Source organism: Salmo salar, chromosome ssa14 (genome assembly GCF_905237065.1).
Source record: "Salmo salar chromosome ssa14, Ssal_v3.1, whole genome shotgun sequence".
In the NCBI taxonomy this organism is placed as follows: Eukaryota; Metazoa; Chordata; class Actinopteri; order Salmoniformes; family Salmonidae; genus Salmo; species Salmo salar.
The window spans coordinates 25927425-25942591 of NC_059455.1; the positions used below are offsets into that span (position 1 = coordinate 25927425).

General features: G+C 41.5%; 2 protein-coding genes across 4 annotated transcripts; one reads left to right on the plus strand and one right to left on the minus strand.

Moving 5' to 3' along the window:
• Window positions 1–1162: 1162 nt before the first annotated feature.
• coa1 (cytochrome C oxidase assembly factor 1) lies at window positions 1163–6084 on the minus strand. Its single transcript, XM_014140348.2, has 5 exons — window positions 5996–6084; window positions 2735–2888; window positions 2443–2594; window positions 2255–2331; window positions 1163–2134 (listed from the first exon to the last, which is right to left on the minus strand). Exons 2-5 carry the CDS (start codon window positions 2826–2828, stop codon window positions 2017–2019), a joined length of 441 nt encoding a protein of 146 aa, XP_013995823.1. The 5' UTR covers window positions 2829–2888; window positions 5996–6084; the 3' UTR covers window positions 1163–2016.
• On the plus strand, window positions 5941–14681 carry LOC106569211 (biliverdin reductase A). 3 transcript variants are annotated; one of them, XM_014140345.2, is made up of 7 exons: window positions 5941–6238; window positions 8642–8762; window positions 9905–10024; window positions 11148–11245; window positions 11413–11520; window positions 12505–12673; window positions 12866–14681. In XM_014140345.2, the coding sequence occupies exons 2-7, from the start codon at window positions 8644–8646 to the stop codon at window positions 13143–13145; spliced, it is 894 nt and encodes a 297-aa protein (XP_013995820.1). In that variant the 5' UTR covers window positions 5941–6238; window positions 8642–8643; the 3' UTR covers window positions 13146–14681. The 3 variants fall into 3 exon arrangements, with proteins under 3 accessions (XP_013995820.1, XP_013995821.1, XP_045550088.1); XM_014140346.2 differs by having other exon boundaries at window positions 6073–6234; XM_045694132.1 differs by lacking the exon at window positions 5941–6238 and adding an exon at window positions 6325–6345.
• The last annotated feature ends 486 nt before the right edge of the window (window positions 14682–15167 follow it).

Here is a 15167-nt window from a genome sequence, read left to right on the forward strand (position 1 = left end):
AGTGAAGAATGGGAGAAACTCCCCAAATACAGGTGTCCCACGCTTGTAGCATCATACCCAAGAAGACTCAAGGCTGTAATCGCTGCCAAAGGTGCTTCAACAAAGTATTGAGTAAATGGTCTGAATACTTATGTAAATGTGATATTCCCCCCAAAAATTATACACTTGCAAAAATGTCTAAACTGTTTTTGCTTTGTCCTTATGGGGTATTGTGTGTAGGTTCAGGCTGTAACGTAACAAAATGTGTAAAAAGTCAACGGGTCTGAATACTTTCCGAATGCACTGTATACGTACGGTCACTGTGGGGATGACGTCGTCGATGCAGTTATTAATGAAGCCTGTGACTGATGTGGTAAAATCCTCAATGTTATTGGATAAATTCTGAACATATTCCAGTCGTTGTGTAGCAAAACAGTCCTGTAGCTTAGCATCTGCTTTATCGGACCACTTCTGTACCACAGTGGTACTTCCTGTTTGAGTTTTTGCTTGTAAGCAGGAATCAGGAGGATAGAGTTATGGTCAGATTTGCTGAAGGGAGGGCAGGGGAGAGCTTTGTAATCATTTCTGTGGCTGGAGTAAAAGTGTTCTAGAGTTTTATCGCCTCTGGTTGTACAGGTGACATGCTGGTAAAAATGGGGTAAAACTGATTTCAGTTTCCCTTCATTAAAATCACTGGCCATTAGGAGCACAGCCTCTGGATGTGCATTTTCTTGTTTGTTCATGAGTTGATAGTAGTGGCTGCCTACACCATAGGATAATGCAGAGCGACGATGCCCGACCCCGAGACTGTCTCAGGATGCGAAGGCCGTCTCCAAGCGGTTCAGGTTTGAGGAGCCATTCAGTTCCCTACAGAAGATAATCTTCTGATAGATGGGTATGAGCATTCCTACTGTAGATGGACTCTTTACTGATTGTATATTGTTTACCACACACCACACTGTCTCTACTCCACAAGCCAAACTATATCTCTGTTTGCCTGCATTGCATTTTAATGAATTAAACTCCTGACGTTGTTTGTTTGGTGCCATTCTTTCACTTTCTGTTTAATGTTGTGGTTCATGTTTAGCTTGTTTGCCATTCTTTTCCTAATGTTCATACAGTATGTTCAGAATTCACAAGTACAATGTATGTATTTTGCTATCATAACTTGTATAAAGCCATATGACTGTTTATTTCCACGTTTATTTCCCACATTTTACAAATCTAATTTTCACTGTAAAATGTCACATCTGAATAAATCAATCTGAAAACATAGAACAATACCTCCTTTTGAGGGTTGGGAGAACATTTCTGGTTGTTCAGATACTGTACAGGTCAACTGGAACCATTGTCTAAATGTTTCTCAAGTGCTGGATATTAAGATATGGCTTTGGACTAAGCAGAAAAAGTTCTGTTAACATCATAGTACAGAGTTATCTGTTCTTGCTATTTGTATTCTATGACATTGCAGATTGAGTAATATCGTTTACTTAACATCTTCCAGTGTGAAGTAATTGGTGGCTGGTAAACTCTTTTCAGAGTAGCTTCCCCAACACTGCCAATTTACATTGTTAATCTGGAGAACTGTTCATAAGATGCATTGTATTAGACTAGGAATATGTTGTTGTTTTTTACCACTGCATATGACACAATTGCTGCGCTGTCATTGTCCTTTCATTCTCCCAAGTAGGATGAACATTTTGCTCAGGACTGAGCAAAATGAATATGCATGACATTTTATGGACGTAGCACTTTTTTCATTTTCCCTGTATGTAAATGTCATGTACACAGTAGCATCAAACATTGGTCAAATCATCAACATTACTGTGGTTATTCCAAACCAAGAGGCAGCTTGTGTATGCCCTTTTGTCTAAATAAGTGTCCAATGGTGTGCACTGCACTCTGGTGCTTTTTTTTCAAATATGACTATCTACACTTAAATTCATAAAGCTATGGCGACGCAATGCCTGATGACATGGGGACACTTGCAGCAGTTCTACCTACATCACACTGTAGTTTTGGTGACTGGTGAGCAGATCAGGAGGACCAGCTGCCTGTCTCAAGTCCCTCTGTCTTATTTGACGGTGGTGTGAAGGTGAGAAGGTCAATACGCTGACCCTCTCTAAGCTGCAGCACTGCCTGCGTTAAATTCCACCTAGTGCCGCCAGGGAAAGAGAGGGTCAGAAGATGAACAACAGCATTCAATTGCATTATATGGATCAATCAATTTCCTCTAAGAGTGTATTTATATAGAATAATATTGATGAGTACCTACCCAAGTGTTTGGGGGTCTCTTACTGAGGATGTGTAGAGGTAGCCACCATCTTTAGATCCTGTCACTGGGATTTTGATCTGAAACATAAAAAGTAATATTAATATCTTGCAAACAGTGATGGATAATGGCAATGCTGGTGATGCTCCTAGTTGGTTCCCATACAGGAGGAATGACCCCCAGAGAGCTACCTCAGCGGTGTAAGGTTCCACCCGGTTGTGTCGGTCAGACAGGTGGATGTTGTGGACCTTCAGGGGTGGTGCTCCCAGACTGTCCATGGCTGTCTGGTTGGCTTTCAGCTGCTCCAGGGCTAGACGGTGGTAGTCCGACCGCGAGAAGTTCTCTAGCAAAGAAAACAAAGAGTGGCAGGCAGAAAATACTTACATGAGCACATTTTGCTTTCATTCACTTTATTACATTCACTCTCTAACATTAAAGAACAATGAATGATTCATGGAAACACCTACACTGAGTGATACTTACTTTGCAGAAGGTAATACATTGTGCCGCAGCCAGCACCAGTCAACAAGGTGGTGTAAATGGCCATCTGCTGGAGTTTGCTTGTTGAGACCCTCATGATTGTTGCTTAGAGTAGCAAACTCACAGTACCAGTGACAAGAATACCCTGGGGAGTGGACTGTATAACAACAGATATACAATGTTATAAAGACGTTCTCCAAAATGTACAAATTCCACAAAACACATCTTTTTTTAACCAAAAACCATCCCACATTTCATCAGAATCTTTGCGTCAAAAGGAGCATATATTCAGATAATTTGCACAATTGATCATCCAACTCATGAAATAATCATATTTCTATTGGATCTGTTACTCTTTATTGTCGTCTTTATCAAATCTGTTTTGTTAAAGGGATAGTTCACCCAAATTACATTGGTTTCCTTACCTTGTAAACAGTCTATGGACAGCAGTCCATGCTTTGGTTTTGTTTACTTGGCCACTGTTTTAAATGCTAGCTTTTTAGCATTTTTGGCACAAATCCAATGGAAATCAATGGTACCTATATTAACATTTCCGTGCTTCATGTCTACATCATCTGTAAGTAACTTCATTGAGTTACACAATACATTTTTGTTGATACTTTAGGATGATTTTGACATGAAGCCCAAATTAAATCAAAGCATGGATTTGTGTCCTACCTTGTCCATAGACTGCTTACAGGGCAAGGAAACCAATATATATATTTTTAATTAGGGTGAACTATCCCTTTAAAGCTAAGATCTTTAGTTGAAACAATAACAAAGGGTCGCCCCGCCTGTGTTTTAGTAAAAAGCTGGGTGGGCCTGGAGAAATGTAACCACTCTCAAATGTATAGACATAGCTATGGATGCAAGGACTGACCATCCATGATAAACATAATTATAGATTTAACAATGTTTTGAGGCTATACAGTGTTGACATTTACATTGTTTACAATCATTAGGCCTAAAACAAGCTTATATTTTGAGTTCTGATGGGGTACGACCATTGAACTAAGCTCATGAGGCATTTATAAGTCATATTCCTCAATAATCAATAGCCTTAGTCCAAAAATGGATGTAGCAACTAAGGATTCTAATTGTAAGGGTAGGTCAAACATTAAAATGACAATTTCCTCTTTTACTGACCACATTCTGTGTGACTGGGTGCCGTAGGCCTATAATTGTACAATGAAAGAATGAGGTTTGGGTAGGGCATTATTTATATATATTAAAAAAAGTAGACAGGTAGATAGTAACAGTCCAGTGTCTTGGAGCAGAGAAAGCCAAGAAAAAGACTACTTAAAACACAAGACTACCCTGAAAACCCACTTAATACCTCACACAGGTACAAATTTGCACATATTACAGTGCCTATAGAAAGTCTACACCCCCTTGAACTGTTTTCAAGTTTTTCTGCCTTTAATGAAATCTAAAAAGGGATTACATTAGATATTTTTCTACACAACCTGCTCCACATTTTCAAAGTAAAAGAAAGTTATGGAAAATGTTCCCCAGTCCCTGAAGGTGACAAGCATACCCACAATAATACTTAAAAAATACATAGGGATCAACACCTTTGCATTAACTCCATATTACTGGCCTGTATGACAAAGTGAAAAGAAAGACACCTGTGCATCTTACATTACAAAGATATTCATGCCAAAGACACACCAGAATGGCTTTCCAATAGGTGTTGAGTGTTCCTGAGTGGTCCAGTCTCAGTACTGACTTAAATTTGCTTGAAAATAAAGAAGGTTTGAATATTGCCATCTATCAATGATTCCCAACCAAATTGAATGAGCTTGAGCAATTTTGACAAAAACAATGGATATATGTCGCCCTAAGAGTTGTGCAGTTGGTAGAATTTTTATAAAAATTATTCACAGCTGTGACAGCTGCCAAAGGTGTTTCCACCAAGTACTAATTTTCCAATTTGGAAAATGTTCTATGACTTTCTATCACTTTGAAAATGTGGAGTAGAGTAGGTTGTATAGATCTGTATGAAAACAAATGTAATGTAATCCTTTTTAGATTTAATTTTCTGACAGCAAAATGTAAACAGTTCAAGGGGGTGTAGACTTTCTATAGGCACTGTATTTCTTAAAATGATCCCCTACAGTATATTCATATTAGTGTCAATCTATACTGATCAAAAATAGAAATGCAACTTATAAAGTGTTGGTTCCATGTTTCATGAGTTTACATCCCTGTTAGTAAGCATTTCTCCTTTGCCAAGATAATCCATCCACCTGACAGGTGTGGCATATCAAGAAGCTTATTGAAACATGATTATTACACAGGCTCACCTTGTGCTGGGGACCATAAACGGCCACTCAACACAATGCCACAGATGTCTCAAGTTTTTAGGGAGTGTGCAATTGGCATGCTGACTGCATGAATGTCCACCAGAGCTGTTGCCAGACAATTTCATGTTAATTTCTCTACCAAACGTCATTTTAGAGAATATGGCAGTACGCCCAACCGGGCCTCATAACCGCAGACCACGTGTAAGCAGGCCAGCCCAGGACGTCCACATCCAGCGATCACCTAACGCCTACGGGATTGTCTGAGAACAGCCACCCGGACAGCTGATGAAACTGAGGAGTATTTCTGTCTGTAATAAAGCCCTTCTGTGGAGAAAAACTAATTCTGATTGGATGGGCCTGGCTCCCAAGTGGGTGGGCCTATGCCCTCCCAGGCCCACCCATGGCTGCGCCCCTACCCAGTCATGTGAAAACCATGGATTAAGGCCTAATGCATTTCAATTGATTGATTTCCTTATATGAACTGTAACTCGGTAAAATCTTTGAAATTGTTGCATGTTGCGTTACAATTTTTGTTCAGTAAGGTTAGGCTTCTTGTGGCAACATCGCCATCTAGGGTATTCAACGTGCAATTAGAGTATTTTGGGGGTAAGTGCAACCAAGGATAGCACTGTAGCGCAGCCTTGGAAATTCATTCAAGCAAAACGTTATTTTAGTCTGGTGTAGGCATTTCGTTCGAAGACTTTTACAACTAAATTACATTTAGAGGAAAATGCACTACTCTAAAAATATAATTCAGACTGTCATCTACAACAACAGTTCAAGAACAGACTGAACTGAGGACATTCATGCTGTATTTATGGGTGTCGCCATATTGCTGCCTAAACCTAAATCTAACCTAAAACTGGCTTGGGCTGAAACCAGTCATTGGCTGAAACACATCCATACATTTTAAAATACATGTAAACGTTATGTAAATACACGAAAATATAATAATTACCTAATGTCGTAATTTGTTTTTATAGCAAAAAATGCAACCACATAAGAGGCGAGACGTCCATATCACGTGATGAGACTTCACGTTCTATGTACACGTCACACGCAAGCTGTCTAGAAAAAAAACGGTGTTATGAAAGTTGTTACACAGTTATATCACCGCGACAAGAGCTCGACGGAAGCATTTTATTCACATAACCGAGTCATCTGCGTCAACGGTCGTCGAGGGCAATACAGAAAAGAGTAGGTAAGGACATCAAGCTTGTATGTAAACCAGTTTTAATTATTGCTGATTGCAGAACTCATTCAACAAGGACAGCATTGCAACATAGTTGCCAGGAAATTCGTTAAGTTGTACGTGTGTTACTGTATTTGTTCTTTATGTCATGCAGAACATAGACTTACCATTTTCATGTCAATTATGAAATTCTTTGTCTAGTCTTTAAGTTACTTGTGTAAATCAATGGAGACCTCGAATGTTCCTATTATTTGTAATGATTTGCATTTGTAATTTGTAATGATCACCACCCCACCCTAGTTTTAGTTTATATATCTGTAATATGGATACCTTGAGATGTATATAGCTATCGCGGGGTTGAGTTTACTAAGCTACACCCTATCCATAACAGTGCATCCCACCATGATATCTAACGTTAGTGTACTCATTATGACACTGCACCATTTTAGGTCTGATAGGAAGGAAGCCTTTATCAACTGTGCACATTGCACAAAGACCCAAGATAAGTCCTGGACATACAGTGCATTCGAAAAGTTTTCGGGCCCCTTGACTTTTTCTACATTTTGTTAAGTTACATCCTTATTCTAAAATGGATTAAATACATACCCCATAATGACAAAGTGAAAACAGGTTTTTAGAAATGTTTGCAAATGTATTCACACACACACAAAAAAAACGTATTCAGACCGTTTGCTATGAGACTCAATTGAGCTCAGGTGCATCCCTTTTACATTGATCATCCTTGAGATGTTTCTACAACTTGATTGGAGTCCACCTGTGGTAAATTCATTTGATTGGACATGATTTCGAAAGGCACACACCTGTCTATATAAGGTCCCACAGTTGACCGTGCATGCCAGAGAAAAACCCAAGCCATGAGGTCGAAGGAATTGTCCGTAGAGCTCTGAGACAGGATTGTGTGGAGATACAGATCTGAGGAAGGGTACCAAAACATTTATTCTGCATTGAAGGTCCCCAAGAACACAGTGGCATCATTCTTAAAGGGAAGAAGTTTGGAACCACCAAGACTTCCTAGAGCTGAGCAATTGGGGGAGAACGGCCTTGGTCAGGGAGGTGCCAAGAACCCGATAGTCACTCTGTCAGAGCTCCAGAGTTCCTCGATGGCGATGGGAGAACCTTCCAGAAGGACAAGCATCTCTGCTGCACTCCACCAATCAGGCCTTTATGGTAGAGTGGCCAGACGGAAGCCACTCCTCAGTAAAAGGCACATGACTGCGCACTTGGTTTGCCAAAAGGCACCTAAAGGACTCTCATACCATGAGAAACAAGATTCTCTGGTCTCACGAAACCAAGATTTAACTATTTGGCCTGAATGCCAAGCGTTATGTCTGGAGGAAACCTGGCACCATCCCTACGGTGAAGCATGGTGGTGGCAGCATCATGCTCTGGGAATGTTTTTCAGGGACTGGGAGACTAGTCTGGATCAAGGGAAAGATGAACGGCGCAAAGTACAGAGATCCTTGATCCCTGCTCCAGAGCACTCAGGACCTCAGACTGGGATGACCGTTCATCTTCCAACAGGACAACGACCCTAAGCACACAGCCAAGACAACGCAGGAGTGGATTCGGGACAAGTCCCTGAACAAGTCCCTGACTTGAACCAGATTGAACATCTCTGGAGAACCTGAAAATAGCTGTGCAGCGACGCTCCCCATCCAACCTGACAGAGCTTGAGAGGATCTGCAGAGAAGAAGGGGAGAAACTCCTCAAATACAGGTGTGCCAAGTTTGTAGCGTCATACCCAAGAAGACTCGAGGCTCTAATCGCTGCCAAAGGTGCTTCAACAAAGTACTGTGTAAAGGGTCTGAATACTTATGTAAATGTGATCTTTCAGTTTTGTATTTAATACATTTGCTAAAATTTCTAAACCTGTTTTCACTTTATCATTATGGGGCCACTGTGTTCTTGGGGACCTTCAATGCTGCAGAAATGTTTTGACATTACACAATCCTGTCTTGGGGCTCTACGGACAATTCGTTTGACCTCATGGCTTGGTTTTTGCACTGACATGCACTGTCAACTGTGGGACCTTATATAGACAGGTGTGTGCCTTTCCAAATGATTTCCAATCAATAGAATTTACAACAGGTGGACTCCAAGTTCTAGAAACATCTCAAGAATGATCAATGGAAACAGGATGCACTTGAGCTCAATTTCGAGTCTCATAGCAAAGGGTCTGAATACTTATGTAAAATAAGATATATTTTTTATTTTTAATACATTTGCAAACATTTCTAAACACCTGTAATGTAACAAAATGCGGAGAAAGTCAAGGGGTCTGAATACTTTCCGAATGCACTGTAGGTTGGATTTGACAGAATTGAAAGGAGCAAGACACTGGTTTCTTTCTAACCATTTCCTTCCCAACTCCCTGTTCCTCTCTGCTGTCAGTCATGTTTGGTTCAGTAGTGGTGGGCGTTGGGACGGCAGGCTTTGTGAGGATCAGAGACATGCTAGCCCCTCTGCCTTCCAGTGCAGCTGAGAAGCTCAGTGTCAAAGGCTTCATATCCAGGTGAGGCACCAAGACATCTCATTGTTTGCTGACAGTAAAAAAAAAAAAAAAACACGAAAAAACAATGGTTACAATATACGAAATAAATAGAAACCTTGTGCACAGCAGTGTGTCCAGGTGCTGGTTTTGGCAGCTAGTATTAAATAACAACAGTAAAAAGCACACGCTGAAAAACGATGGCCGACCTTGATTTTAGTGCTTATTTATTTTATACACTGAGTGTACAAAACATGAACAACATCTTCCTAATATTGAGTTGCACCCCCTCCTTTTGCCCTCAGAACAGCCTCAATTCATCTGCGCGTGCATGGACTCTACAAGGTGTCAAGTGTTCCACAGGGATGCTGGCCCATGTTGACTTCAATGCTTCCCACAGTTGTGTCAAGTTGGCTGGATGTCCTTTGGGTGGTGGAACACTCTTGATACACACAGGAACCTGTTCGGTGTGAAAAACCCAGCAGTGTTGCAGTTGTTGACACAAACCAGTGCGCCTGGCACCGACTACCATACCCTGTTCAAAGGCACTAAAATATTGTCTTGCCAATTCACCCTCTGATTGTCACACATACACAATCCATGTCTCAAGGCTTAAAAATCCTTATTTAACGTGTCTTCCCCCCCTTTCATCTACACTGATTGAAGTGGATTTTACAAGTGACATCAATAAGGGATCATAGCTAGCTTTCTCCTGCATTCACCTGGTCAGTCTGTCATGGAAAGAGCAGGGGTTCTTAATGTTTTGTACACTCAGTGTATATTTGCAGTGCAATGACCGTTGTTGCACTGAAAATATGAAATAGATGAGCACTAAAGTCAAGGTCAGTCGCCTGTCATTTTTCAGTGTACGCTTTTTAACTTTTGTAATACTTCAATATTGTAGAGTGAAGCTCCAGGCGATAAAATCATATTACGTGATCTTGTTTAATGGTGATATATAGTCACTGACCTGTCCTGTACTCGATCAGAGGCAGCAGCTGGGGTGTGTGGATGACTTTGTTGCCTGGGTCGTGCACACTGTAGCAAACCTTTACGCAACGGAACATTTCAACTGTGCTCTTGACAAGTTCATGTAGTCTGTGTTTCACTCCATTTCAAATCAATTTTCCCCTACTGAATACAACTCTGGCGCCGTCTTCCCATAGGAGGACCCTAGAGGAGCAGCAGGGAGTGAAACAGATCACTGTCGAGGATGCCCTGAGGAGAGATGACATAAAGGTGGCATTCGTCTGCACTGAAAACGCTGCGCATGAGGAAAACATCAGGTAAAACTCTCTCTCTTACTGACCCCATGTCTCTGACGGTCCTCTGTGGTAGTTGTTTAGTTATCCCTTCATCAGTTTTGTTTCTGTCTGACGTGCTCTTACACAACAGAGCTGTAGTTTCACCATGTTACAAATAACCACTAGGAGTCAGCACTGGAGCACGTGTCAAGCTTCAGTACACTGTTGCTTTTCTTTCTCAGTCCACTGAGGCTCAGTCTGTAGGTTAATTAACCATTCATTGAGCCTGGCCCATTTACCAGGCCCTCAGACAAACTATCTAACAGTTGTAGTTCATAAGCTATGTATTATACAACGTTGGGACACACAGTAACACGACAGTGTATCAACAAATGTCGCCCGGGGGGCTCCTCTGGCATTCACATTATCCTGAGCAGTCTCCTCCCTCTCCCACAGCTGATTACAATATGTGTAGCTGTTTGATGTCCACCTCTCAAACCCTGGAGAGCATGACCAAGGCTACTGCTCTCTAATGGCCCTCATTATGACTGCAAACTGTAGCGAAAACACACTCTTAAATTATGCTTTCCACTCTCCCTCTCACTGCTAAATGTTAGGAGTGTACAGAGAGGCAAAGACAGGCTGTTAAAGAATGGAGAGTTATTTTAGGCTGGTTAATGAGGGGTGTTGAGAACATAGCCTGGAACTGTCTAGCAGTGAAACATGATGGCTAACTGTCTAAATGGAACAGCAGGTACTGCCCTTCATACTGTAAAGGAAACGAAAAGTAAATGGGGGGGGGGGAAATCCCTGAAATGTTCTTGAACAACTTTTTCATATAGGATACTTCATTATCTTCTTTTGTTGTCAATTTAATTGGAAGCAATGTTTTTGAGAAAGTTACAAGGAGTTCAAGAGTGGTCAATGTGAAGTTCTCCAAACTCTGAACACCCTGGGTTATTGAAACATTGACCAAAGGCTCTTACTGGGAAGTTTGGGATATTAAGTTACATTTGAGTTGTGCATCTCCCTAGTACAGAAGTCTTTTAAATCTTCATAATTTTTACTAATGTTCTGTTGAAGCAAGGTCTCTTTGACACCCTTCTTGGCTACTCAAACAAACTAAATTATCCTATACTATTTTGCATGTTCTAACGGAGCACAGGACATTTCTGGAAGCTGGGAAGCATGTCTGTGTGGAATATCCTATGGCCATGACACACAAGACTGCCGTGGACCTCTGGGACCTGGCTCAGGAAAAAGGTGAGCTGGACATAATCATTGGGAGAGATTTATTTTTGTTAATTCGAAGTGTATAGAGAAGACATGGTGAAGTATTGATGACATTAAGGGGAGGATGTAGTAGACGCGGATCTTAACTAGTACTCATCACCTATGTATTTAATGTTCTTTGTCTACTATGTACCTAGGAGTGGTCCTGCATGAGGAGCACATAGAACTCCTGACAGCTGACTTTAAGCAGCTGAAGAAGGACATAGCAGGGAAAAAGCTGAAGGAAGGATCCCTTCACTTCACAGGTGAGAGACAGAGACTGGAACAGAGAGTAAAGCACAAAAATCCCAGCACCATTGATGCATCACCTCAAATACAACACTGATACATCACCTAAAATACAATACTTGCTACAGAAAATAACTGCATCACATGTATCAATTTGATGTACATCGTTCAGGGCACAGGGTTCGGAATGAATATTTCATTCCAGAGCTTTTGATATAGTATAGCTTCCATCAAAGTGACTTGTAAAATGTTTTCTCAGTCTCCACACTACACCCATTGGGGTTGATGTGAAAGAGAGCCAGCCTGTGGCGTGAGGCAGGCAGACAGGTCTCTGGTGTGAAATACAGCAGGGTGTTTTTGATGAAGTCTAGAGGTGCATGTCAAACAGCACCCTATTCCCTACATAGTGCGCTATTGTCATTGGTAGTGTACTACATAGCGAATGGGGTGCCATTTGGGATGCGGACTAGCTCTGTTCTATTTCATCAGAGCACTGCTGGGGAACAAGTTAGTTAATGCATATGAATGGGCTTCTCCTAAAGCAGCTGTGACTGAATAATAAATCATAGTTATCAACTTGAAATGCTCCACACAACCTCAGATGACAGACAATATTTTATAGCGGCTGACTTTGACTAAGAATCGTAACGGAGAGCGAGTGGAGGAGCCAGAGGGAGTCGTTTCTGACATTTGAGTCAGGGCAGTTTTAGGAGTTGGACTGTAGGAGGCAGCAAGCACCAAATGAAATATAACTATCTGTTGGGAAATTCACTTCAATGGTTCATGTTCATTTTATGCTTTATGGTGTTATATATATATATATATATATCTCTCTAACAGCACCACAACAGTGTATGTACTGTAATGTGATGAGTACAAAAGGCAAAATGTGTGCTAACCAGTCCTAAACGTGACCAGATGATGATTGACAATGAGCCATTGGATTACATGTCCCTTTACAACTACTTCTGACTGTAGTTTTCCTATGTGTCGTCTGATAGGAGGTCCTCTGAAGCCGGGCTTTGGGTTCCCAGCTTTCAGTGGCATCGCCCGGCTTACCTGGCTGGTAGATCTGTTTGGAGAGCTGTCTGTCACCGCTGCCAGCATGGAGGAAGACCAGGAGAACAAGTACATGAAGATGACCACTCAACTCATGACTAAAGAGCAGAAGTATGTACTGTACATTAGAATCAAGTAATATTATCAGATAATGTGTCGTTCACAACACCTCAAACCTAGCTATTCAGTCAGCACCAAACATAATTGCCTTTATTACATCTAAAAAAAAAAATACTGGTAGTCCAGCCCTGAAACTTTGGGTTAACTATAACCTCCTTGTAACATCTTATGGTTTTAATACAGGCCTCTCACGTGGATTGAGGAGCGGGGTCCTGGCCTGCCCAGAGTGAAGAATATCAACTTCTGCTTTGACTCATGCACCATGACCCAGCTTCCCCCGGCTGCCAGGGAGCCGGTGGGTCTCTTCATGCAGGACCTGGTGCTCTTCAGTCAGAAGCTGCTGGGCCAGGTGCCCCGTGACCAGCTCCATGCCGAGCGCCACAGGGTCCTCCACTGTCTGGAGCTGGCCGACCGCATCCAGCAGCTGAGCCAGCAAGGCCAGGGATCAGCCCAGGACGCCTAGAGACACAGTGGGGTCCGAGCCTACCGGGGGGCCCCAGCAAAATTACAGTAACTTTTCCAAAATTCCCAGGTTTTCCAGAAATTCTGTTTTTCTTTTTCAACCCTAAGCCTACTGGTAGATGTCCAAGTGCACAAGATCCGGCCATAAATAAGCCTTCTAGAGTACAGCTACTGTAACATGCTGTACTACTGACAGATGCACTTGCAACATCTTTGAAATGTTAAGGGATTTTATTCATAAATGAGGGAAAGGAGATGTGCAATGCCTTTCAGAAAACAAATAGGTCTCTAAGGCATGTCAGCTTATTATATTAGGGTTAGGCTGTTACTCACAACAGACCTCACATGTACTACATCTTCACATTGATGAAAGGTCCGTTAATGGTTTGATGTTTGCATTGTTACTTATTCAAGTTAATCTACATTACATGTACTATAACATTCTGGTGGTTGAACACAGCTCACGATGCATTAGCTGGTGGTGCTTTTATATGTTCATGACTTATTTATCTCATATGACATTTATTGACTTGTGTTGTTTAGCTACCGTGCACTCAGAAGTGGAAAGCAAAACCGTGTCATACCGATCCTTGCATGTTCAAATCATTCACGCTCTACAATAGGTGTTTGCCTGATACCTCAGGTAAATATTGCACTGGTGAATATTTAGATAGCTCTGGCAGGTGAAAGTGTGTTATTTACACTGCAACTTCAAAGTTGTCAAAATGTTGTTAGACTGCAATTGGCACATCTGTTTTGAAGTATTATTTGAGTAATGTTCATTACTTGGAGAGGGAGTGTATTATCATGTGATGACAAATTGACAGTGTTGCTTTATTCTATTTATTCAACCATAAAGCGCCGTTTTCATTTACAAAGACGTGACGCCACGGCTGAAAACACTTCCCTGGTGTTGGCACTAAATAAATCACTCTTGTGATTGTTCTTGCAACGCGCTTCCCTTCCCCTTCCTCTCTGTTTCAAAACTACTTCTGCATGGCTGATGGTCACGAAACTTAAAGACAAAATCTTCTTTGTGTATGTGAAAAATTGTACTGTACACTCCAAAAAGTCTTAAGGTTGCAATTCGATGGTAGAACGTCTCCCCAGTGACCATCCCTCTGAATGGGGCCACAACAGAAACCAGTATTTCAACCATCTCCAAATTAGTGTTGTATTTAATTCCGGGATGCTGACAGACTGAATTTGTGCCTTAGTGGCCTGCTCAGTTCCCTCCATCGTTAACATCCAAGTCAGTCCCATCTAATGATGTCTATGGTTCCATCCCGTGTCACACAAGTACACACTACCCAGTGTGGTTTGGACACTTTTTTAACTGGGTGTCACTTGAGTGTTATTAGCAATTTATAGGGAGAGAAAATGACATTTCTTTATCAGTTGAAGAGGGAGAATTGTACTGTTATATTGGATTATAATGCCTGAATGTTTACATGTTTTGAGTGTATTGTAACTGTATAGTTTGCTATAATATTCATAATTTGCTGTTATCCATATTAATAAAGTGTGCCTGATTGATCATCTTGCATGATTCTGGCTTTACATCCTTGATGAAATAGTCACAAGGTGTCATAATAGTAAATGGGACTTATAGAGCGCTTTTCAAGGACCCAAAGTCACTACAAAAACAAACAAATTAACAGGAGTCAAAACATCAGACTAAACAAGAACATGAATAGAGGGGCTCAAGGAAGGGAAAGAGTGTGATGTATTAGTGTATGGGTTGGGATTTGGATACTAACACGGTTTAGGGTAAGGCTTTGGGTTAGGTGCTGCTCATTATGGTGAAGAGAGGAGGGTTTTTGTAGTGTATTTCTTTGTGTGTGGGGGGGGGGGCTTAAGGGTAGGCTTTGTCAAAGAGGTGGGGCTTTGGGATGGACTGAAAGATGCTGATGGACTTAGAGCCACAGATTACTGGAGGGAGGAGCAACCCTGGAGAAGGCCCTGCCGCCCAAGCTCTGGAGCTTTGCCCTGGGGATGACGAGGTGGCCTGCTGTGATGGAAC

Coding starts and splice junctions, on each gene's coding strand:
- coa1 (XM_014140348.2), bottom strand. CDS start 2,828: ATGAGGGTCTCAACAAGCAAACTCCAGCAGATGGCCATTTACACCACC. Junction 2,332..2,442: donor TGGAACCTTACACCGCTGAG/GTAGCTCTCTGG, acceptor TTTATGTTTCAG/ATCAAAATCCCAGTGACAGG. Junction 2,135..2,254: donor AGAGACCCCCAAACACTTGG/GTAGGTACTCAT, acceptor TGGCGGCACTAG/GTGGAATTTAACGCAGGCAG.
- LOC106569211 (XM_014140345.2), top strand. CDS start 8,644: ATGTTTGGTTCAGTAGTGGTGGGCGTTGGGACGGCAGGCTTTGTGAGG. Junction 8,763..9,904: donor GTCAAAGGCTTCATATCCAG/GTGAGGCACCAA, acceptor GTCTTCCCATAG/GAGGACCCTAGAGGAGCAGC. Junction 11,246..11,412: donor GGACCTGGCTCAGGAAAAAG/GTGAGCTGGACA, acceptor CTATGTACCTAG/GAGTGGTCCTGCATGAGGAG.